At 43.6% G+C, this 26353-nt stretch overlaps 1 protein-coding gene across 2 annotated transcripts; it reads right to left on the bottom strand.

The window, feature by feature from the left end:
- Positions 1-952: 952 nt before the first annotated feature.
- On the bottom strand, positions 953-26142 carry LOC308139927 (sodium/potassium/calcium exchanger 3). Of its 2 annotated transcripts, none has more exons than XM_080509533.1 (17): positions 25685-26142; positions 18923-19027; positions 10775-10851; positions 10330-10404; positions 10149-10233; positions 9646-9749; positions 9064-9138; positions 8953-8978; positions 6827-6880; positions 6048-6187; positions 5794-5960; positions 5448-5685; positions 5157-5323; positions 4953-5067; positions 4157-4269; positions 4013-4078; positions 953-3913 (listed from the first exon to the last, which is right to left on the bottom strand). In XM_080509533.1, the coding sequence occupies exons 1-17, from the start codon at positions 25788-25790 to the stop codon at positions 3803-3805; spliced, it is 1824 nt and encodes a 607-aa protein (XP_080365659.1). In that variant the 5' UTR covers positions 25791-26142; the 3' UTR covers positions 953-3802. The 2 variants fall into 2 exon arrangements, with proteins under 2 accessions (XP_080365659.1, XP_080365658.1); XM_080509532.1 differs by having other exon boundaries at positions 18923-19033.
- Positions 26143-26353: the final 211 nt, after the last annotated feature.

The raw sequence follows: 26353 nt of genomic DNA on the forward strand, positions 1-26353 counted from the left end.
CACGTTTCGGGGAAACGCCGGCAACTCTCATATGCCGTGCAGGCGGGGCGGTGTCGAGGAAGTGGTGTAATATAAATTAACCATGCTATCATGTTTCACTAGCCAACTAATGATTACTAAAGCATTTACACGAAGTATAACCTGGGTTATTTTCTCATCACCTTTTTTAAGCTGTTTTTAATCTAGACGGTGGCTTGCTAGGATTTATTTTATTTTTTTGCCGGTTTGTTTTTGTTTCCATCCATGACGTTTGGGACTTTTTTGGGGACTTCAGGTTGAAAGTTGCTTGTGAGTTAATCCTGCGCTCGGGGGAGGAGGGTGTCTCCTCTGAGCCGCTCTCTTCCAAAGCTCAAAAACGAGACACGGGAAGTCCATAATGTGATTTAAGGACGCCGTCGCCGGAACGTTCCCCGCATCCGAACGAGACTTGCGTTCGCACATCGGCCGTCGTCAGTCCTCCCGTCTGGCTTTGGGAGAGAATCGCTCTTTGCAACAATATTTAAGCAGATCGCAGGTTTACACGGTAGGCGACACCTCTTAGGGTGGCTGTTCATTTGGATTGTGATGGAATGTTTTATTGTTATGAAAGTTGTCTTCAGGAAAATAAAATACTAGGCACTATCACCCGCTGTCTGCTCCCCTTCTTCCATCATGTGAAAATGGAATCTATTCCTGGTCGAGCAGATCGACTTGCACCGGCAATTTGCAAACCGCACGTTCAAATGGACACATTTTTGTCTCGCTCCACTAGATGGCGATGATATTCTGCCTCATTTCTAATGGTATGAAGACATCGCCACCTCCATCCCTCCTCCCAAGTCTCACCGCCTCCTGCAGACAATGACACATTAATGAGATCAGTTGTTATTGCACTTTTCTTCTTTTTTTTTTTTTTATTGCACTCAAAATACAAGAACAGTCTTCTATGATCCAACACAGTCTGTATAAACGCAGTAAAATGTGAGCGGTCCACCTGGAGGCCGGGGATGAGGCTCGACCGCGGCCGAGTAAAGAGGGAGGACACGTGAACGTCACAGCCTGCTGTAAACCATCGGCACGACACGCCGAGGATGGAACGAGACCGTCCCCGCCTCGGGTATCGCCCAAATTAAATTGGATTTAAAGGAGAGAAGTTATTTAATATCCACCAAACTTGACTTTTTAAACCATAAAGGAGGGGTAGGAAAAAAAAGAGATTCCAGGAAAGAAGTTCACGGTCGTGTGAATATTTGGCTTTTTTTTTTTTTTCTATTGCTCATTTGACTTGGCAATATAACAAAGAATGGACACATTTTCCAGGTACACAACTGGACTGCGATCACACACACAAATAAAAATACCAGGAGTCCTGATTCTGCTTGAACTCATGTTTACACAGTAAGATACGTTTATTCCATTTTTTTTCTTCTTTTTTTTTTTTAACATTAAATAAAGGCTCCTTTGTGGCACTCGGTGCAGAACGGTGTCGGGCTATTGCTCAAAATACTGGATCAGTTTGAGTAGCTCAATTAAAAATAAATACATTTTAAACCAGTCTCATCAATTCAGAAATCGATTTCACATACAAGTAATGCTATTTACCCTGTGACTCACATTTACACATTAATATCCCCCCCCCCCCATTGTGACTACTAATGTTCTATAAAGACCAATAACATTTGTCTGCACTTTACTCTTTACAAAACTAAAGGATCTCTAGGTTTACACCGAAACATGCACATTTATTATATAGTTGTATCTCTTTGACGTTATAACAGTGCATCTGCCAGCTAATACTAAAAAAAAACAATGCATTTATTGCATCTGATATTTACTAATTGTGTCATACAGCACTGCAGAGCATGCTGCCAAATACAAAGGAATTACACAAAAGACGTAGAATAATTTTTTTTTACACTTTGAAAATATAAACTTTTTTTTTAAAGAAATCTTACTTTGCAGCAACAATTCCTCACCTGTCATTTTGCAAAAAAAAAAGTGTTTTTAACACAATTGACAGGGAAAAAGACGCCGACCTAATGTCAATAAAGTGGCATTTGAGCTATGTTTAGATTAAAACGGACCTTTTTCTACGCCTAATCAATTCTGCACAGGAACACAAAATGCACTATTTATATGCGCACAAATTTCTTGCTTTAATTAGATATAAATATGCTTATTGGAACTTTTAGTTGGAAGCCTAATTTTCTGTTCTCTTGAGTGTCAGGGGATCAATACTGAAATCAAAGAAACAATCAAAATCAGATCCCACCGAGCACACAGTCCATCCATCCTGACAAAAATTCACAAATATGCTAAAATATAATTAAAAAAAAACACCACTAAATTAAACTCTGTCAGACATTCATTATTATTGTAAAACTATGTCAATTAGTTAACATTTACAAACGGTAAAAAGTATTGTCTGGGAGACAATTGTACAGCCATTTAAAAAAAAAAAAATTATGTATATATATATATATATATAAACTAAATCACAACAATCCACATTGGTGGAACATTTATGCTTCAATTCACAGATTTATTAACCAAAATATCAAAAACAGACAATTCCCTGTCTGCGAATCGTAGTTTTCTTGTGACTGCATCTTGTTTGGTAGAGTATTCAGCATTGTTTACCATAAAACACACGGAAGCTGTGAATGTGGCTATTGTTGGCGGTGCGTGCGTCCAAATGTGAGCATTTTAAGTGTAAAAAAAAAAGAAAAAATGTCCCACCAAAGTGAAATAATCTCCAAACATGTACAAGAAACAACACAAACATTGATTGTCGTACCTAAACGTGAAGCACTGCAGCTAGCCTGCACCCAGACTCATAGAAGTACATTATATTAGATTTCATAGTAGTAAGACCTCTAAAAAAAAAAAAAAATACTGTAATACTTGGTTAAATCCTCTCGTACATTAAGCTGTACCAATACTTGAGGAAATCGGTGTGACTTCAATCGTAGTTCCAGGTCCGTGCTGGACTTTCCTCCAGAGGTTCTTCGCTGTGTTTTCAGTGCCGTCTGCTACATGTGAGTGCGTGGAAAGAACCGGGCCGTACATTCAGAACATACAAAGGTATGAAAAAAAAAATCTAAGCCCCGACAGCTTTTATCTTGAAAAAACGGGCCCAAGAAAAACAGTCGTAGAAAGTGTTACATGAGACTTCGGTTCCAGGAATTTGGAGAGAAACGTTTGTAAAATGATCACTGGCTTATTGCTATGACGAAACATTGAAACGAGGACCGTACGATCGAAGCGATTCGTTCGCCTGTTTACTAATTTAGTAGGAGCTGATTTGAGTCGAAAGAAGTTGCTTTGTTGGGAAACATCGGGAGACGAGTGGGTTATATTTTTAAAATAAAAATCAACAGGCACAAAATCCAGTGCAAAACTTTTTACGGGACAAAAATCTTTAAACGCCAACAAAATATTAAAAGAGCCACATCACTGTTTCAAAAAGAAAACTATAAACTAAAGCCTTTCTTTTTCTTTTTTGGTGTCACTTTTACAATTGTTGTCAAGTAAGGCCCGATGTACCTGCTGCTCTCATCCACCACGTCATCGCGCTTTTCGCCACGTCGTCTCACTTGAGCTCTAAAAGCTACTTTCAAACACTGCCACCGTACGAGGGGGGACGAAAAACAAACAAAACGTGTGTCCGTGTTGGAAAATGTACAATAGTGAGTCCGAAGAAGGGGCACGGGAAACACCACGGAGCGTTTTGTTTTGTTTTGTCTCTTCTTGGTAAAACAAAACAACAAAAAAAAAAACATGGGAGAAACGCGTGACGGGGTTGACCTTTGACCTCAACGCCTCACATGTGCCCAAAGAGGATGGAGCAGAGCAGGAAGATGGCATAGAGACCCATGAGACCCAGACCCAGCCGGCGGTCCAGCCTCCAGTGGTTCAGATGAACGCTCGCCACCTGCAAAACACAAAAACGCGGATCGGCTGCGTCTTCAAAACATGTTTATTATTCTGACATTTTTTTTTTTTTTAAACCCACAACTTTTTGTTTACTTACTGTGAGAAACACAGAAGCCAGCAACAGGACGACAGAATATACGAGACCTTTGTTATTTATGGAGACCTGCGTGGGGAAAAAATTAGAAATGAAATTGAGAAATAAAAGCAAGCAGGAGTGTCATGGCGGTGGAAATGTGCTTACTGTTGATCCGTGGTCAACTACAAGAGTGCGCAGAGCCCAGGGGAAACCCAAACCCAGCAGGATGTCGAAGATATTGCTGCCTATGGAGTTGGAGACCGCCATGTCGCCCATGCCTGAGGAGGAGAACGCCGCAGAGAAATGTCGACGTTAAAACGTCTGCAGTACAAAATAATGTCGACTTGAAACGATCTGTACTGAAATTGTAGGGTTTCATTTTAGGCCGGTGGCTTCAGGGGAAACTGGCTTTTTTGGGGGGATTAGAATGATGGTCAACATTGAGTTGAAGTGTGTTGCCATGGTAACTTGTTTACTTGAAGCCACATTATACTGAAGGTTGACGGACCAATCAGATTTTGGTAAAAGGCCTGCCTTTAGTAGAGTGCTTTCTGGTGAATTTTTAAATTGACGTATGAAATTTGAGTTTCCCATTGCAGCATTTATATTATTGAGAATACATTATATACCACATAGCTATATAATATGTTAATTTTACTATCATTAAGTAGAATTGAAGGGTTGGCCTCGATAAGTGTAAACTCGTTCACGCAGAGAATTTATTTAATTTTCATTCCTCTTCCTTGATTTGTCTTTATTTGTTCAATATAAATACACCCATAAACTCTTTGATTGAATGCGTATAATTTATGTGTTTTGTTGTGTTTCTGTCTGCCTGAGTTGGTCACATGTCTCGAGTTCAGTTGCCGAGTTGTAGCATCAATTACTTGGATGCAGTTGTGTGGTTAAGCCCAGCCAGAACGCAAAGACCTTGCGTCGTTGGGACACCTTGTTCACGCACCTTGTCGAGCGACAATCAGACTCGCCATGCAGTCCGGCACGCTGGTCCCCGCTGCCAAGAAGGTTATACCCATGATGTAGTCTGGGATGTCCAGAGTGAAGCTGATGATGGTGACCTGAAGACATCCCGGGAACAGAATCACAGTCGTGTGCATGCTGTTGCAAGAGTGGAGCCGTTCCCCCCCCCGTCCGCCTCGCCTCTTACCATCCACACCATGAGGTAGGAGAAGATGGCGATCCACAGGGTGGAGCCCACGAAGGTGACCATGAACCAGCGGTGCCAGCGAGGCAGGATGCAGTTTGGCACAGTGCAGTAGAGCAGGACGCCCAGAGGCCACGAGATCAGCCACTTCACCCGCGCGCCGCAGCCGTCTGAGACGAGCGGGAAAACACGCGGCGCTGTCAGACAGTGGACTGACGTTTAAAACGTCCAAGCGACGCGTCTCTACAACCTCCCCTTAATGAAACACGGCCGCTTGAACCGTCTTCCTCTCACCCGGTATGCGCACTGGACTGAAAATCCCGTAGTCCTCTTCCTCCTCTTCCTCCGGCTGGCCCGTCTCGCCTCCCGGCTTGTCTCCCGCCTCTGTGTCTGCTGTCCCGGGTCTCCCGCCTCCGTTCTCCAGGCTGCAGGAACCCGTCCTCTTCAGGCTGCTGCTGGCCGACGCCCGTCTGGACCCGGGCCCGGCCTCCCCGTCCCGCTGGCCCCTGGAGCTACGGATCAGTCGTTGTCTCTGTGGCGAACAGTGGCAGGCTGTGCTGATGAGCTTGCGTTGTGTTCCCCCGGGAGCTCCCGGGGCTCGAGCGTGGTCAAAATGTCTGACCGGCGCGGCGTCGCCTACCTCGCTGATGAGCATCCGTCCCGCCATGGAGAGCCTGGTGCGAGGCGAGAAGTGGGGCGTGATCATGATACGCAGACCGGCCTCGGAGAAGGAGAGCTTGTGAGGGTTGAGGATGAGGAGCTCGTCCACCATGACGACGGGCGCAGCCTCGGGGCCGTGGGCTTGACCTGTGAGACGGACGGACACTTTACACTCCCAGTCGTTCAGAAGTCCGAAACGACACACTCGCTGGCTACGCCGGTCGTCGCCCTTGCCTTTGTTGAGGAGCACCATGGAGTTGTTGCACGCGGCGTCGTCTCCGATCTTGTCGCCTCGGTGCTCCTCTGAGCTGAAGCAGCACGGCCCGGCTCTCCTGAACTGACGCGTGACAAACACCAAGAGCTGGGAGTTGAACCTGCAACCCAACAGATACCAATGTCCAACACATACGCCACTCACCAATCCGTTAGGGACTTTCAGGTCTTCGGGGGGAAATTTAAAGGGAGGCGAGAGGCACCGGGTGCCACATCAGACCATTGTAAAGCGTTTACAGCAGTACGGCCCGTAGAAAACCTCTGGGATCAGCTGAGTGGCCGCTGTAGATGCTTGTAACTCTTTATCCAGAACCTCAATGATCTGAGGGCCGACCTTCAAGAAAACTGGGACGCCATAGCTCGGCAGACAATGAATCAACTTGTGAACAGCAGGAGGCGTTGCTGTCGAGCTGTAATTGATGCTCGAGGGAAAACGACACGTTATTGAGACATTGACGTTCCTTTGTTGTGGTTTACCCTCCACTGTGATTGGCTTTTGCTGCAATACACTGTGAGACGTGAGGAAATCCCCTTTGCATGCTTCCACTTAAATGCCCTACTTTCATGGTATTATATCACTGTAGCATGTACTTTTTTTTTTTTTTTACCTCTTCCATCAATTTCACACAAAGGCCAAATATCCCAAACTTTTTGTGAGTAGTGTGCGTTTATGGAGCACAACAGGGCTTTAAATTCACAACTTGGTGACTGTTGAGGGGTTTGGTGTTCGGTAAACTTACTTCATAATTATAATGTAGATCCCATACATGGTCATAAGGAGCAAAGACTCCCACCTGCACAGAAAACAACAGTCGTGTCAGTCAGACGCAACATAAACATTTATCCTATATGACAAGTTACCAATAACACAAACATACATGCTGGATGTATATTTCAGTTTAGGTCAGCTTAAATTCCTGCATATGTCCCACAAATAACATATTCATGCACGATAGGAATTATAGAGCAAGCTGTGATTTATAGAGATGCTCAGCGATTCCCGATTAATCAGTCTTTAAAAGATTTGTAGTGTTCTGTCTTAATGAAAACAAAACCTTAAACTTCTAACGGAGAGCGCAGATAAGGTATGAAGGAGGAAGGGCAACGACGTTCAGGCCTCTCTGAAGTTTCATGGACTTGTGTGTTTATTAGAACCAAGCAACACAATTCTCATTATCTCACAGCATAAAAGAAGCGGCGGCGTTTCCAATTGCCTCGAATGTAATGTAAATTTAATTACACAAATGTGAAATGACCTTTTAGTGAATCAGTGGAACATGTATGAAAGCAGCCTTCTGTCTCTGGGCTGTATCCTTCTGTTTTATTTCGCGCCGGATGCGCCTCCTGACGCTATCGTTTTATGTGAAATTTCTCAGGAAGTCAATCATAAACTAAAATTAGCTTGTAGTTGCTAGTGTGACCTTAAATCGGCGACGTGTTGGAGCCCGGCTTTGCTTGAGCTTCGCAGCATGGTTATTTGGTGTGTTCTGTCCGGTTAGCCATTAAAACTAACGTTAACAAAATAAGATTTCATTCTCCTTCAAGTACCGGTAGAAGAGGGGATGTGCAGCCAGAGAGGGGGTGGGTCACTCCATCCCTCTCTGCAGATTGCGCCTTTGCATCTATGTCACAAAATACTCAATTATAAACATTGAATAATCGATCAAAATCAATCTTATTATGATCAAACAAAAACAGTAATGTTAACGTCCTGTGTTGCAACATGAAAAGCTTAGTAAATCACTTTTAGGCCAAAAACTGATGGTCTCTAATCCAACAATGGCTTCTAGTAATTTAATTCACTCCTCTAAATGTCAAACAAGGCGGCTACATTTAGCATTTTGTCGATACAAATGCATATATGTAACAATATGTCAACTTCATCAACCACAACAACCAAACAAACTAATCAGTGTGGACACAGGTTGACCACTGTGGCACACGTGTCGGTCTGACCATGAATTAAGAAACACAAATCTGCCAAACGTGTGTTCAGGGAAACCACGGTGAAGTGAAATAAATCCGCTCGCTTGGCACACTGCGATTTAATAAAAAAAAAGGCCTGCCATATATCACCAAAGTCGCCACTGCGACAACAGACATTAAGTACTTGAATAGATTTACTTTTTTCATTAAAGTCACAAACACATGTAGCAATGGGAAGCCTTTCTCTCTCTCTTTTTTTTTTTTTTTTACAAAAGGTGAGAGAATTAAAACCAAAAAACAAACAAAACAAAACAAAAAATCATTGGACAAGCGGCTGAGAAGGTGTTTAGAGCGTTGAGTGGAACTGTTGAGAGGAGCAGCCACACAAAAGAAATCAATCTAACTACAACTTCCAAATCAATTCACCAGCTGAGCGGCGGATCACGGCTCTTGTGTGCAGCAGCTGCTTTTGAAGACAAAAAAAAAACCTCCACGCCAATTGGAGTAGCACAAATTCATTCTCCAGCACATTTCAAACCGAACCTTTTCCACAACCGATCCGGGGGAAGAAAGAAAAAAAAAAAAAAACACCTTCCGGCTCACTGGAAATACTAATCTGCTGTTTTAGTCTCTGTCGATGACAAATCAGGAGCCTGATCGATGCAACAAGTCTCGCAGCCGTGATTGTAATAACAGTCTTTTGAAGCAGAGGTAGTGACACCAATCAGAGTGAGATGAAAGAGGTGAGACAGTCGATATAAATAAAGACATCAATTGCAGGCTGGCTTCTGTGGAAACGTGATCATGAGCTGAAGGCCTCTTGCTCTTTTAACAGTCGTTTGGAATATTGTCGTCATTCGTTCAGTCGGTAACCGTCATTACTCCGGGATTTCTTTTTTTTTTGCAGAACACGAAAGTAATTCTAAGTATGTAAACTTACCAGACGACGGTGTCATCATAGATCACCTTGAAAGGGCAGAACATAAATATTGATGAAGACGAGCAGGAGTGTTGGGTCAACACAGAGCAGTCGAATGAAGCTACATCTCACCATGATGAGCGTCAGCACAGACAGGATGTAGTAAGAAGAGTCTCTGAAGAGAGACCACCACGTCAGAACCACCGTCTGTGGAGGGGGGGAAAAAAAACATGCAAGAAGATGTCGCGCCAAAAAAATGTACAGGTATCTTTTGGGGGCGGGGTTGGTCCATGCGCTTGTGCTTTCAAGCTCTGCAAATTCAAAAGTTTTAAATATGAAAGAAAAATACGATTAACTGCGAGTAGCTATCAAACAATGGCGTGATTATAACCCGATTGACGGGCCTGATTGTTCCATTCAGGGAAAATGAGATAAAACAATAGGATTAACAAACTGCTCCTATTCTGAAACTCTGCTAGTGGAAACTGCAGATGTGATTTAAAAAAAGACAAGAGAAAGAGCACTATTATTTAGAAACACAAATCTCAAGGCACAAATTCATTAACGAGTCGTTGTATTTATTACCAATCACATGATTATTGAAAGAGTCAACGTTATTATTGTATATAAACTTAATATCACAAAGCCCTAATCTGGATCTCACTTGAATTTGCAGAACTAGAATCGGTTCAAGTTGTCAAAATGTATCCCAACCTGGCCCGCAAAGATTCCACTGAGGCCGATGATGACCAGGATGTTAAAGACCGCCGAGCCCACGATGGTGCCGACTCCCACGTCTCCCTTAGTGATGAAGACGCCTGGAAGAGGAAGACGTCTGGTTTATTGCCGAAGAGATATAAAATACCTGCAGTTCGCTCATTTATTTATCCTGTTTTCATTCGCTTCCCCAAAAGAAAATCTAACGCAGTGTGGAGGCGGAGAATGAGGAGACGGACGAAGGAGTCGAGTTGCTTTTTCCTTTATTTTCTCCAACCGTCTGACAGTTCACCTGTCAGATAACCAACCCCCAGTGTCACCGCACTTCCCCTTATAAACACCTCCCACTATCAACACCACACCACGTGACCGACACACCCACTCCATTCTGGTTGGGAGAACCTCCCTCTCAGGTGCACACCACAGCAGTGAGATTAAATATCACGAAACGCAAAAGCGACTCGAGGCAGCTCGTCACAACATCTGGCTGCGCTACGAACCGATGAGGGAGGTGAACAGCTCTGGAGCGGAGCTTCCTGCAGCCATGAACGTCGCCCCGGCCACGTCCTCACTGAGCCGCAGGTTCTAAAGAAAGAAAGTAAAGGGAAAGCACAGCACCATCCAATGAGGATGCTGAAATATATGCACAAAAAAAAAAAAATCAGATGTGGATTTTCTCACCTCAGATATTTTCTCAAGAGAAGGAACGAAGTAGTCGTCACAGACGATGGCCAGAGCGTAGAACATGTAGATGGCCTGGGAGGTGCAGGAGATGAAGACAAGATGTTTGAGGAACACACACACACAATCTTCTGTGCAAGGTGTGTTTATCTTATATGAATCTAATGTTTCTCGTAATCTTCGATCGTTGCTATTATTGGAGGATCAAACTCGTGGCGTTCTCGCACAACGATCACACAACTCGGGGGCGAAAATCTGTAGTTTTCAATATAAACAGTTGCTATTCCTAATTAGTCCACTATGTGTTATCCCGCATTGTAGATATTAGTAAAAAAAAACAAAAAACTGAGGCTTCACGGTGGAGATGTGAGTTGTAATGTCCGGTGTCATCATTGTGAGTTAAAGTTAAAATGATGAAGATAAAGATAAATTGAGAAAAGCTCACACAAAGCACATGAAGCAGCACAGCTCCATGTTTCCTCTGCTCCTTCGTGAAGATGTCCTGTGGAAACTCATGGATGGCTGCAGGAGGCGACACATGAACAGAGTCACATAAACTTGTCAAGCCAAAACATTTGCCACATTCTCTCAGTTTATCCGTCACATCCCAGATAAATTCTCCAAAAAACAAAAAAGGAACGATTTCATAATAATGACAGTGATCTGATAAACAGGGCGGCGGCTCAAAACTTTGTGTCGTCGTGATCCCGTGTGACTTCTTACAGTCGCAGATTCAAACATGATAAAAGAGCCACAACAACTGCGTGTAAACACGGTGCTTGTTTGCAGTGAAGAATGAGACAGGAAGTGAGGTGGAAGTGAAACTGGCAGCTGCTTCCTGTCTTCCCTTGAGTGCAAGAAGAAAAAAAAACAAAAAAACAAACTGTTAATGACAGCTTAGCTCCCCCTCTGTTCCCTCGACATTGCAAGAGGGAGCCTCGAGAGTGTGGTACAGCTCCAATTTACAAGTCTGAGCCGAGCTGGATGAATTTAAACTACCAGGGAGCGTGGAGCTATTAATAGCTCCTCTGCTGTGCGAGACAACAGTGGGTCGACAGGCGCACAATACACAGAGCGTCGCCGTCACGCTGCACCTCAGCCCGGCCGCATGGAAACTGAACAACAGACTGCGTGGATTAAGAGATGGTCCCTTGTGATCAAGAATATGAGATTTGATCTTTGACATTGTGGTGTAAGAGGCCATATGGTCTCCAGGAACAGAGAGTAATATGCTCGCGTTCTGTTCGAAAATACTATTTGTGTGGCTGCTTCCACTTTGTGCCACAAACTGCTTCTCGGAGGCAACTCTTAAGATCCGTGTGGAGTTTCTGAAGGTTGCCCGTGTGGCGGGTCCCTGCCGTGTGCCCTCTTAAGACTGGGAGACTATTTTCATAGTGTGCCAGCTGTTATCGCCGGGCAAGGCTCATCCAATAAATCATCAAGGCTTAGCATGTTAACTTTATGTCATCTTATCGCACGAGAGAAAGGAGCCCGGATGGGTGGCCGCAGTCAAGCCGATCAGCTGTTGGACATCTGTGCTCGGGCCGCAGCTTCAATTCCTCCACCTTCTCCTCCGCTTTCAGCCCCGTCCTCACCCGGAGTCCTGGAAGCCCCCCAGACCCCCCCCCCCCCCCCCCCCCCCCCGCCCACAAAACATAAACTCCCAGGTGATGCTGTTCTTGGAAACGCGGGGCTACTTCATGGCGCTCAGATGGACGCTTTGAGGAGTTGCTCTGGTGAAGGTAGTTGCTATGGCGACCCTCTCCCTGGGGGCAGGTTTTTTTTTTTTTTTTCCCTTTCTTTTTTTTGATGGGTGGCAGTAGGAAGCCAAAGGCAAGGCGATTGCTTGAACAGTGAGAAAGGGGGAGGTGTACATGCGTTTCCCATGGTTGGGGTTTATGAAAAATGAAAAAAAAAGAGAGCGAGAGAGAGAGAGAGAGAAGTGACAGCAGCTCTGGTCTGCAATGTCTAAAAATATTTATTTTTCCTTACAAACCCCCAGGAGAGGTCTGAGAGAGTAACGAGGGAGGGGTGAACGGATCAGAGATACACAAGAGGCAGAAACGGTCCACAAAATCCAGCTTTGCCAAGACATGCGGCGGTTTGACATTCAACACATACACACCTTCCAAAAGAGATGCCATCACTTTAATTAAAACCGAGGACACAGGCAGGCTCGTAGTGCTTTGCAGCCCCATGTGCAAAAACCTTTGATTTCTTTCCATCAGCGTTGACTTGGAGCTACAGTCTGTCTGTTGGATCGGACCACACGGGACAGCCTTCACACGCCACACGCGAGTTTTGAATAGCACGTTGCCAGTTCACAGCTTTTCCCTCCTTGGACCACATTTGATCACCGCGGACTGAGAATGTCAGACACGAGCTTGCGGTTCTTATCGGAAATGTGGCACTTATCAAACTCGCTGAAATGTATTTGCTTCTAACGCACCTATTCTGAAGACAAGATGTCCCATTGCTGTCGCCCACTATCAGGCACCGTGATGAAGAGATTTTCTCCCTCCATTCATCTTCTATGCTTATTCATTGCGGACTAATGAAGCCATTATCCGTTGTTCTTGTCAAACTGCTACTGGTCATAATGTACTGGCTGAACGGCATTATCTCGAAGCGTCGCACTTCTCTTGTCTTTTTCGCCGGCTGAATCACGAGGCTCTCCCACAACTCCTTCACCTCTGATCCAGTTCTGTCTGTCACAGCCTCACAGCTGCTCACATACCTTCGTCTCACTCCCACACAAGCTGAAGTCGCCCGAAGATACAGACGCTGAGAAAACGACTGCTTCAAACCTCCTGCATCTCTTCAGGTCCTAGATCAGAGTCGGCGCCGTGGCTTCCTGTCTCGTTTGCCGAGTGGGGAAGACTTCTTCAAAGAAGTTAGACAGAATGTTTTGGGAGTAAATAAGAGCCGCTATTTATTATTAGACTGTGTCAATCAGATTCTGCAGTTTCTTCTCCAAATGATTTAACAATTCAACTCTAAAACAATATAGAGACCTGAATTAAACTGTCATCTGGAGATTTGTGAATTAAATAATTGACCCCCTCCCCCCATCAGCCAAAGACATGTTTGTTAAAAGCTTAATTGGTGAGAAATAAACCCTGGGTGGACTCGTGTTTAAGGTTCAGGACGTTTCAAACATAAAACCACCATGATTATGAGCTCAGCCACTCTTTTACAAGGCTCGTGTTTTGGAACAAATGTTTTTATGAGGACATACATTTTATTTCCCCCCAAACAAAGACGATAAAAACACATGGAATCGAAAAGCTGCCGTCAACGTTTTTAAACGCCATAAACAGGACACAGGCGTGGGGATGGTTGCGGCGAGCTTTGCCGACTCCCCTGTTTTCTCGGTACATCCGGTTTCATATGCAGTGTCTTCGGCCTGTTTCTTGCACAGACATCCTGTCTCAGTGGATTCGTTCAGGCCGTAACACACTATCCCCGCTGCCATGCAAAGCAAATCAGATGTTAAAGCCTGTAAATGACTTGTTGACATTATCAAGCACCTTTTGTTGGCTTATGATCATCAACTCGCCGCTCGTGGTTTAGTCCGATGTATGTAAATCACACCAAACCCTTCCCAGAACTCAACACAACGCCAAGAATAATAAGACAACCAAAATTATTGAGACCTATTTCCAGTGATTGAATTAGTGCTGTGGATCATCTGTTTTTATGGCTACTTTTTTTTCTTTATTAGCTGTTTGGTAGGTTTGGTTTTGTCAGGTAAAGAAATAAATACGCAAGCAAATTACAATAATGAAGAAATCACTGATGGAAAAGAAGAAACAGACTAATTACACCATATGTTTGTCAAGAGGCTTCCAGTAAATGGACCCCCATATGTCTCCGTCCATCCATACCACACAGCATGTCCACAGAATAAAACTTTATGAGCTTTTAGTTGAGTCCACAACAGCGTTTACGGCTTTTACAAAATGTCGCCTCTGCCACACTGCAGATTTAAGAACCAGGTACTGCGGTGTTTAAAACAGTAGTAGATGATAATCTAATGAGTATAAATGAAAGATTCTCTCATAAGTTAGCCTTGCCAATAGAGAATTGGATTTCTGAGCATAAGGTCAATATCAGGGAAAATGTTTCAGGAGACCGGAGGGGTGAAATCTCCTCCGAGTGAAAGCGGCGTTGATCAGTCGGTGTGAAGCCGAGTGATGAGCAGAGGGCGGCGCGGTTTAATGTGATCGATCGGAGGGCCTGCGGGGAGTCCTGGAGTCAAGCTGCGTATCGACTGGCACGTCATGCAAAGTCCGATCGTGCACCACCCAAACTGCCTGCCGTTGGTGTGCCAACACACAATTACACACACACACACACACACACACACACACACTTCTGCCAACACAGCTGCATTTTTCATGAGGAATCAAAAAATAAATATTTCATCCAGGTGTGTAATGTAAATTCAATTATGCATTTGTTCTTTGATTTCTACTCCTTTGAGGCGGTTTCAGTACAAGGCCGATGAAACGGCACCAGAGTTTCAAACAGCACAGCTGATCGATTAAAATACAAACATCGTGTTACACTCCTGTTACTAAAAAAAAAAAAAAAAAAAAACCCAGCTCGGGTGTAGCGTATTTTATTCACACAACGCCACCCATCACATGTAAGAGGCACAGAGAGAAAACATGGATAAACAAAACAAAACTGATCAATAACAACTAAACTGTCATGTCACACCTCTGATTCCTGAAATATTAAGTCGTTGAAAGACACAAAAAATAACCTTTCTGATTAAGGCAAGTTTATTGTTGGTTTATGCTGGTTTATGCTGGTCTAATGTTTGAGTAAGCTGGTCGAATGACGGTTTATGTTGTTTAATGCCTGCGTCATGCTGGCTTAATGCTGGTTAATCTGGTTTATGCTGGTCTGATGTTGGTTTCTGCCGATTTATCCTGTTTTAATCGTCATTCATATGAGTCTGATAGTGTTCTACGCTGGTTTATGTTGTTTTATCCTGGTTTATGATGTCCTTTTGCTGATTAATGCTGGTTAATATTTTGGTTATTTGATTGTTTATGCTGATTTATGGTAGTATAAAGCTGATTCACGCTGGTCTAATGGTTTATTTTGGTCTCCAGCTTGTTTATCTGGGTCTTATGTTAATTTCTGCTGATTTATGATGATTAAAATGGTCTTATTAAAATACCACCAGTATGAATGAGTATGTTTATTTTGCCTGATGCAACTAATTCAGTGTTTTTGAGCAAAGAAGAGCAACAGCAATATCCAACCCATGTTTGCATCACATTTCCCAAAACTTCACATGCCTTGAAAATCAAGACACATCATCTGCTGCACAATATGTATCTCCTGATAAGAATTTTTGAAACACTTTGTATTACATTATCTGCCAGATCCTCTTTCTCAACATTTTCCAGAAAAAAAAAGAAAAAAAACCTCACCAAAACATGACTGTGGAAGGATACTATTCTCAGCTGACCATCGCTTGCCAAAGTAAACAACATAACAAACCTCAACAACAACACACGGGCTGAGCCATTTATTTCATTTACATTGTTTGGATTCTTCAGACTACAGCCCCCACCCCAACGCCGGCTGTCTATTTTTAGCTCCCTCTCTTTGCACTTTTAATGGCTGAAAGACAGAAAATTGTCTGGGTTTCGAAATTTAGCATTTAGTTGCCTAGCAACTGCGATCTCCGAGTCTTGTCAGCTGAGGCCGGATCACATAGTCTCCATCTTGTTAAGCAGAGGAGGGATGAAAAGAGAGAACGAAAGCCCGGGGCTGGACGTTACTGTGTGCAATCCCCAAGATAATATCCCCCAAGGTCTGGGGCAGGCTTTTTAATCACACTACAGATTATGCAATCACTGTCAGGCAGCCTGCTGAGGATGAGGGCGGCAACCTGAGACCGAAGCCGTGCACACTGCCGTGTCTTCTACGACTTGTCCAGTCTTTTGTTCACCTCCTTGTCTCCAGCGTATTACCACTGCAGGGTCTCCTTCCTGCTTCACGCCCGCGTCTTTGTGGGAGATAATGAGGGAGATCTGCTCGCAAACCAGGAACTCAATAAAAGGTTAAGTGTGTTATCGGGTAGCGAATTGAAACACAAATGGTTGCAAATGGAGCACTAGGGAAGAGACGCGGAGCCTCATTACTTTAAAGGAGTGTGGATGGAGGGGGGGGTGGGGGGGGGGGGGGGAAGGCACCTTGAATGTGATATCAAAGAGGAGGGTGTGTGGAGGGAGGGTGGGACAATGTGGTGCTGCGAACCTTTGGCTTCACTGCAAGTGTCAGATCACATGTTCCTCAAGAGCTCATGTTAGTTTGATTTTTAAATAGAAACTCTTCTACAATAAATCTCTACAGCTTGAATAAGTATTAAGGTTGGATAAAGGAGCCAATACTGATAATAAAGTTGTCAACTGACCCTAAATGCATTGTTTATTGTTTGACATCATCTTGTAAAAACTTTAAATGACCCAAAATGGTGTCAAATTCATTTGAAAAATCTAATATGATGATTTTTCTTTCTTTCCCATGGGATAGATCATTTTCAGTCCCTGTTTGCGAGACATTTAATGACATAAGTCACACTTACATAACTGCATAAGAATATAGACGACCTAGATAGAGCTATTCTCCTTATAGTTTGCCTCTAATCCACTTTAACTGTGAACATTTACACACACATTAGTTTATGGAGTCCATTCCTCGTCATTTTTGCAGCTCATCATATACATAAAAATAACGTTTAGATTTCTGAAGTAATTTTAACCAAGTGGGGCATCTGCTTGTAAAGTCAGTATTATTCCCATTAGAGAATTGTCCACAGTGTCAAGAGTGTTAAAAGGAAATTCAATCCCTGTTTGCAGGTGTTTCATGAATATCTCTCCAGTGGGGTCAAATTTGTGGGGAATGTGTTCCAGCCTCCAAAAAAATCCTTCACAGTGTTTTTCCATATCGATTCCCTCCAACGGTGCAAAGATGAAGTCACCTACCAGGGCTAATATTAATTAAAAGATACGATGATGCTGAACAGTATTGCAATAATATGACTTGTGATACAAACACCTACGATGATTTTTTTTTTTTTATGTCTTTGTGCTTTGGAATTTGTTCTCTTTCCCCAAATCTAGGTCAGTTGCGATTTCTTTTTTTCTCTCTCTCATCACTGCATCACTCTGCAGTTCCCACCAGAGATATTTCCTTATCCTGGCAGTTTGCTGACTGTGATTCTCATTTGGTGATTTTAGAGCTTCATTTGTGACATATTGTGCAGATCTTTCATTCACTGCGATTTACATAAGACCATCCCTCCTCACCTTTCCCAGATAGTATTTTTATTCATACTGAGAGACCACCTTTAACAAGTTCCATGAGCTTTTATATAATCTGGATAACATTTTAAATCCATTCCTTGATATTCAGAATACCAGTGCCTGCTGCTTTTAACCCTTGAGCCATAATTTTCACTTGTTAAATGAGAATTTTTTTTTCTGAATATTGTGGAAAGAAATAATAGGTGGGGGGAAAAAAAAAAAAGAAGCTAGTTAGAAAACATACTCAGCTGGCAGGGCTCACTTTGGGTGGCATTTCGGCAGCGTGTGATCCGGGAAGGACATTTGCATCGCATGACATTAGCATAACTTGATTTGCATAGATTTCTGTTAGAATGAGGTCGAAATGTTGCACGAGAGCTTTCACAATAACCGCGCCGCCTGCATACAATGCAGCGTCGTGACCGACAGCCTCATAATAGCACGGCTATAGAGTAACTTCAAATGATATGAAGATACACAATTGTATTCTGTCAGAAAGGCAACAGATTTTTCATTGTGCAGCCCTGTATTTTTTATCTACTCTCTGCCCGCCCTCATGAAAAGATTTCCTCTCCGATCTGAATTTTTAATAACGAAACTGTCAGACGTGATGAATGCGGCTCATGTCAGCCAGGCAGCCTATCAGCCAGCGCAACCAGAGCAACAGAGGTCCGATTATGGCGTCCGATTGGCTGCTTGTCTCCATTGTAATTTCATGACGGTGGATTTCAATATGTAACCGTTCAGAGAGGGCCTGGAGAGTAACCGGGCGCCCGCGAAAGAGACAGACCCGCCTCACAAAATCGAATCTGACTTTCACTCGGGGAGCCTCCTCTCGCGCGTTTCATCCGTCTCGTCGAATATTTCAGCGCACACTCCTGACAACAAACACCGACGAACCCTCGTCCATGTGACCTTTCGCTTCACCTGCAGGGAAGAGGCAGGAATCTGTAGCGCGCCTCGACACACAACGCACACATCCCTGCTGCTGCACCTTTGTTTCTTCGAGAAAATAACTGCTTTATCAAAATGGTGGTCACAAAACCAAATTTTACAACCCCGCTTACTTGGAGAAGGACACTTTGTCAATACATGTGATGAGAGTATGAGTGTATATGATTGTGTCAGACGAAGTGAGCAGCACTGTTGCATCAATGATCATCCGAGCATTAGACAGAATTTCTCAACTATGCAAAAAAAAAATAAAAAAATGGAGTGACTAGCGCGGAAAAGTGATGAAGGGTGAAAGATGAGTGACTCACCTGCCCGGGGCTCACCCAGGGTCTGGTTGTCTGTCTTCTCCTGCATTAACCTGCGTGTCCATCGCAGCGTCTCGCCGCTCACGCCTGGCCCAAATCCAGAGGAATCTGTCTCTGCAACAAAAACAACAGCATCAGGTATTTGAGTTCAGCCAGACACACATCAAGGACTGGAAAAGGTTCCCTCTGAGCTTCGATTTCAAGTGGGGAATCAAATCTAACACTGAGGCAACGCGACTGAAATGTTGGTTTGATGAACGCCTCAAACGGCCGATGGTATATTTTAGATATACACAAACTGAAATGTGCCGTGCTTTAGATTTCGCATAGAAATGTATCTTATAAGTCAAGAAAATGTAAAATACGGTACAGTGCATTCGGAACGCGTTCACAGCACTTCACTTCTTCCACTTTTTAAACATTTTTTACATCCTTTTAAATGTTTGCAAATATATTTAAAAAAAAAAAATTTTTAAACAACTATAATTTGACTATTTTGGATCGTGATTATCAGAATGTCTGGGTTTGTAGAAGGAAGAAATGTGAGGAAAAAAAAGATAACTGTCCCGAGGTATTTCCACGTTACTGGATGAGACAGCAGCTTGTTCAGAGTGACGCTGAGCCGTCGCAAGTGAAATCTTTATAAACGGCCTTTCAGCTCGGCGCTTCATTCTTCGAGAACTAATCTCTGTGCCAGCGTCGAATTTCACAGCTCTCAGTGGGGTGACAGCTGAAGAGCCGCCGTCAGATAGATCTGTCTCATCGTGGAAAGAAAAAAGAAAAAGAAAAAAAAAGACACAGTTAGCCTTGAACACCACCTACGGCGAGCTTTCCAACCGAGGGCTGAGGAGAACATCTTGGTGCCAGTTATTGCGCTCGCTACGGCACGCTCCTCTTTTATTATCATCAGGCTGCTTGGCGTCCGTGTGCGATACGTTTCGTGATTGCCCGCCGCTGTCGTGTACCCTTTGTACTTTTACAGCTCAATGGGCCCGTTTCAGGAGGGCAGCGGTCGAGAGACGTGGAGGCTTTCATGTCGAGGCATCAAGAGGAGCTCCGGTCGTATGAAATTCAAATAGGTTTTTCTGCCACAGATGGCTCTGCACCATGTTCACACTCGTAAGCAGGGGGAAGTCTCCCACACCTGAAGCAACGTCTCACCAGAAATAGAGATTTAAAAAAAAAATTAAACTGGATTCTTAAACTATTAAACAATTTAAAGTTGGCAAATCTAAATGATTTTCTGTGTTGGGGCCTTAATGGTTTTGGTGTAATGAATGAAAAACCTTCATGAACTAACTAACCCAACATGGTTTGAGCATAGTATTTCTTTTATAATAAATCCATGACAAAACAAAATAAGAAATGGAAGGTAAAAATATGTATTTGTTGGGAGTCAAATTGAAATCATCTAAACAGCATTATAGTTTTTTTTTCTCCCTTTTTTTCATATGAATGCCAATAACTTCTAAGAATCAATCGTTCTTCAGTGGGCTGGACAGGTCAAACACAAAGAGAGAGAAAGGCGGGAAAATTAAGTTCACCAGTGAAGCTACCAAGAGAAAAACATAGAGACTGCACACAAAAAAGACCCCAAGCCCACATTAGGCTGGAGATATTTTTACTGTGAGGTGAGAATGCCAACTACTAAAAAAACCATGTGAAAGTTTACAGGTTTTTATTTAAGCATCATCAGCTTTTTACTGGCATTTGCTTCACTTATTCGTCTCACTTGGCAAGTCGATGAACGCAAAAACAAGTGCCACCGTGTTTTAAATGTCTTCACTTCATTACCTCTGCAGTGTTGTGTATATGTTGCATTTTTATTAATAACAAAAATGTGAATATAATGAGCGACTTGGGAAAAGATGACAAGGCAGTAATGTTATTGTAATGCAGCGGTGAAAATCGGGCAGCAGCCATGTAATATGACAACTATAAATCTCAGGCAGAATCGTGGTTTAGAACAAGTTTAGAACAACAGTTAAAAAACAAAACGAAATGAAAAAGATTAAAGAGTAGTCACAATGGTGACATGTTCAAATTAAAATGAGGGGTTATCCTCAAACAATTTAAAAATCCCTGATATGAACCCAAACCTTTAGCCCGATTAAAGAAATCAAACTATTTGGGACTTCTTTGTTGATCCCTTCCACTCAGGGGGTGAGTTGACAATGTTTTACCTTGCGATCAGTTGAGTTAGCTATTAGTTTTTCTGTTAATTGTCCCCTTTCCTATAATGAAACTATCTCCAAAACACAAGATAAGTGTTACGAGTTACACAACACCGCCTTAAATTGGCCATAAAAATCACCCCCTCGCAACACTTTCCACACACTCAGCAGCCCTGTCTTCCCTCCAGCGTTGAACTTTCACCTCGGAAGTGGTGAAGATCTTGGGTGATCTATCATGGTTGAGCCAACTTTACAGTTGCAAGTGATTGTGAGTTTAGATAAGACGGCCAGCTGGAGGCTCCGTGTCACGGCAAACGTAAATAATGGAAAGAGGTTTTGGAATGACTTTGCCATTAAAGCCGAAGAAACGTGAAATGTGTTGTTTGTATGAAAATATTCTAATCCTGCCTCCACATTCCTCATGACACAGAAAGCGTAAATACAAAAATGTTACGTATAAATAACACATAAGTCTCACACTGTGGACTGAGACGAGCCCGAAGGCTGAAGCAGTGTTGGACAAATGTGCAGTTTACTTGATCAGTATTTCAGTTTTTTGTTGTTGTTTTGGTTTTTTTTTCACATGAAAGGTGTCAGAAAAGCATTAATACTTGTTTATAGCAGTAGGGACCCAATAAAAAGTAAATACTATTAAAACCTTCGATGGGCCACTTCAGGAGAAACTGCGATAAAAGACACGAATGATGGAAAGTCACACTCTGCTCCTCACGCCTCTTTCTTTAGGAGAAACAAGACATTTGATCGCATCAATCACACATCGACTGGACAGACCGGCTTGACCAAACTCCAAACAGATTCGCTGCCTCCACAAAGCAGACGCCACTCTGTGGCAATAAATGCCTGAAGTCCTCGGTGTTGGCAATGCAGGTGAAGCCTTTCTGAAGCTTGTGTCTCCAGATATGAGGTTAAAAAGATCGAATTAGAGGGCGTGCAGCGACTTATGCACATAGATCCCTTTGCAGGATTTGCACCGCGGCGTTCCTGCTCAAAGTGTCATGTTGCAGTAAACAAAAGGGCCGATGAAGACTTGATTCAACCTTAAATGGGATCCGAACTGCAGTTACATAAACAGAGCGTGAGCATCATCGAGTCCAAATGCAGAAACAAATAAAGCAGTATGAAGCAAACAGTTGTTATCTAACGCGGACGCAGCGGAGCACAAACACTTTCTCACATAAAGTAGTAGCTTACCGGTAATATCATCTGTTGGTGCAGCAGGCAGTTTGACACAGTCACAGTTTCTCCTTCCGGTAAATCGGTTTGTTTGGTTTTTTCCTTTTCCTTGATAAAACAGTGTGTCATCGCAGATCTGAAATGTTTTTATCTGCAGCTGCAGTCCCACAACCCAACGTTTTTCCACTTCTTCCAACAGCAGGAAAAGTTCCTATCTTGTTCTAAATGGTACGAAAAGTGCATGTTTTCATATTTATCTCACTGTTCTTAATGCTGGTTTTCTTTCTTATACCTTGTTGTCTTGTTGTCCTCTTCGTGTTGAGATCAGCTGTTCCTTTATTTTTGTCCTGAGTTATGTGACTCACTTTAAACTTAAAAACAGTGGTCACTCTTCGCTGCTCTCATGCTTCTCTCTATACATTGAGAGTATGTTTTTTTTTTTTTATGTATTGTTCACACACTCCATCGGTCCAGCTTCTTGTACCGACACATAATAAATGTGAGAAGACGCCGAGCTGATTGAAACGGTGTCATGTAACCACTTCTGTCTTCTGGAGGCGTAACGCTCTCGGTTCTCTGGTGTTTTGAGGAAAATAACAAGCTGACGATATGAAAAATCTATTAGATTAAGAAGAAGGTGACTAACTTGGTAAAAGCACATAATAGAGAGATCCAACATTTAAAATCACAACACTAGCCCTTATAACCCCTGACAACGTTTTCTTGTTTTCGACCTCAAAACCACCAGCAAATAAGGTCCCGTTTGAAAATCTCCTTTTTGAACATTACAGACTCATTCCAGTCAAGTATTTCCTTCAAGGATTTCTTAAATAGGAAGACAGAGTTAAAGAAATAGAAACAAAACCGCTCGCTATCCTTCGCTGTGTTAATTTCACAACATGAAGCGGATTTCTACTGATGCAAAATGGAGAAGAAAAACAACCCAACACGATTATATATGAATAACGTGCCACTGAGCTCCATCTACATGTTGGATTGTTAACTATTTTTCTACCACAGAATCAAAAGGCGGGGTTTCTCTCGCGGTGTCAGGCTGAAACTGACTCGTCTATAAACGGTTAAACCAAGCGAAGCTTCTGAGGATGCTGCCGTCGGTGTTATACGTGTATTGTGACAGTAACCCGCCTGTCAGTACAAGCGGCGATCCACACGCTTCGCCCGGCGCTGTTTATTCCGTTCCGAGTCGAGCGGCTTCAGTCCCCGCTTCAGAGAACCTCTCGTGGTTGATGGCACACTCATGATTTAAAGGTGAAGTATAAATATTAATGACACGGCTCATCCGCCGGGGTGGACTATCACAAAGGACGGCATGAAATACCAAGATGAGGCCTTAAACGTAAATGAAAACACTCGTGGCAGCATGAAAAGTTCACCCATTCAGGTCCTTAAAAATTGCATGTGATGAGTGCGTGCAAAGGTGAGCGGAGGGTAATGAGGAGGGCGGGTGGGGGGGGGGGTGTGGGAGTGTCGCTGTGAGCCGCTCTGCTGCTGCACCAAAACCTCAACCAGCTGTTTATTTGTCGGCTGTGACAATAAACGAAATATCCTCATTCAGGATTCAGTGTGTTGTAGGACCGATAGGTTCAGGAGATCCTTTTGTGCCAACGGTTTTGGACATTTTAACCATCGCCGAGGGTATCGTGTGCAATAATGGTGATAAGCGCTGCTCCTGTTCTTTTACATTAACGTATATGTCTGTTTGCATTTGTCGATAGTTGCTGAGGTATCATGAATCCCCCCCCCCAACTGGATAAAATAACATGGCTGCTGTTTTATTCTCAATGTTCTCTGCTTTCTAAGAAATAACTAATAATTCTCTTTTTTCCACATATATTGAAAGCACTATAGCCTTGCGGTAGAGAAAGCAGATTTACTGGTTCAATGGGTCACTTCCGTCGGTCCCTCAGAAACCACCACCGACTCACTACAGGCGTCTGGTGTAAAATGTGTGCCAAACCGAACATGATCCACTGTGTCGACCCAGGAAAACACAAAGAAGGATTTTGAGGTACGACATGATCGTGACTGTTGTCGGTAAAAGTTGGAACTCTGCGCTTCTCCTGAGCTGGTCTGCTTAGAAAGAGAAATGTGATGTTCAAGGCATAAAATTATGTTTTCTTTATATTTTCTTCATTTTATTTTCTGCGATCGAGCGTTAAGATTTTCAATAACTTTTTTAATCACTAATATCTTCTGTTAAAACTCGTAGTATTGTTTTCTAATCTTATTTCCACATACATTGGGATTGCTCTTTGAGATGTTCCAACTCAATAAAAATCCTCAGCTTCATTATGAGATGCACATCTATAAACCTACCAAGCATTATAGGTAGGACATTTCCCTTTTAAAGGTGTATTTTTCTCCTTACTGTGTTCAATTTAGTATATTTTATCCTGGCTGAAAGCCAGGACTCCACGTCTATGGGGAAATCCGGATTATGCCGATCACATATGTAAAATTGTGTTACAAATGGAGTGACATGACAGTGAGTGTGAACCATCATTTTGCCAAAATAAATAAATAAAAAAGATACACTCTTCACTTCAGTGACTCACTGATATTGGGGGGGGGGGATATTTCAGCACAGAAATTGCACACAGCATTACTGCCTGGATAAAAATGTAATATCTACTGAGAGCCATATCCTACAACTGAACTTATCCCTAATGATTGGATTTATACACACTTCAATCCTGGTCTGCTTTACATAATCAACAAACTGTCACCTTCCTGCAGTGTGGAGAGAGTCAATCATCGTCAGCGGCACAGACACTGACTGATTGACTGTGATGGTGGAAAACATCTACGAGAATTCAGACATGCACGTTTGCTGCTTGAAAGCCAATATGACTTTTCTTGTCTAAGAGAGAGAGAGAGAGAGAGAGAGAGAATTGAACTTGAAAATGATGGTTTCAATTGTATCTCCTTGTTCTCTCTTGCAGGCCTGCAAAATATCAGAATATAAATCTACTTTTAATACATTTTCATGCAGAACGGAGAACCGGAGTAAAGGTCAACAGAGTCATACATGACTGCAAATAAAGGAGGTGTGTGTGTGTGTGTGTGTGTGTGTGTGTGTGTGTGTGTGTGTGTGTGTGTGTGTGTGTGTGTGTGTGTGCGCGCGCGCGCGCGCGTCGCCTGCTCCTTAATTGCCACACACTGCGAGTTAATTAATATAATTCACGACTCGGTCTGCGCGAGGTCAAACGTCAGCGTGAAGAAACACGAGGAGAAGAAGAAGAAGCCCAGGTGGAGTTAATGTGCGTCGGAGACGTTGGGATGCCTGGCTGCAGGCTCGCGGAGGGCTGAGCGCGCACCGGAGGCGCACGGCGGCGCAGCGCGCGCTCAAGCCTGCGGGTCTATATTAAGGTCTCACCTGGTGCCTGGATGACCTGCGCGAGCCAAACGACGGCGACCAGCCCGACCGCACAGCAGCAGAACCGCTGGAAGGGCCGCCGGTGCCTCGCTGAAGCTGCTCTCATTCCTCAGCCGCTCGCATATCCGCCAAAAAACATCTGTTGCTGTCCTTCTGACACTTGTTCAATACTTTGTTCTTTTTTTTTTTTTTAACCCCCCCCAGTCGCTCCAGGAACGAGCCGCCACCTCCTCCTCCAGCGGCGGGCTGCGAGCGACTCCGCTCCTGACAAGTTGTGTCAGAAAATCCCCGCAGGGTTTTTTTTTTTTTTTTTTCCTCCTTCGCCCCCTCTTCTCCGCCCCGCTCCTCAGAGCAGATGTCGTGAGAGTAAAGTCCTCCGGAGCTCCGGGACGCACATAGCGAGCAGACGCGGAGTGGAGCTCTCTGCGCTCATGTGCACCGCCCGAAAGGTCGCGAGCGGCTCCCAACAGTGAGGCGCAGCAACAGGAGGCGACATGGGGCTCAACTCCGTCTGCCCGCACGGCGGCGCACCCGCACACCGCGGTCACCAGGCGGCGACGAAACCCGGCCCCGCGTTCCTTTTCTCCGACTTCCTTCGCTGATCATTTAGTAGAAGAAAGGGAAAAAAACAACCTACAAGAACACAGAATGTGCATGTAAATAAAGCAC

This window comes from Blennius ocellaris, assembly GCF_963422515.1.
Source record: "Blennius ocellaris genome assembly, chromosome: 14".
NCBI classification, from domain to species: Eukaryota; Metazoa; Chordata; class Actinopteri; order Blenniiformes; family Blenniidae; genus Blennius; species Blennius ocellaris.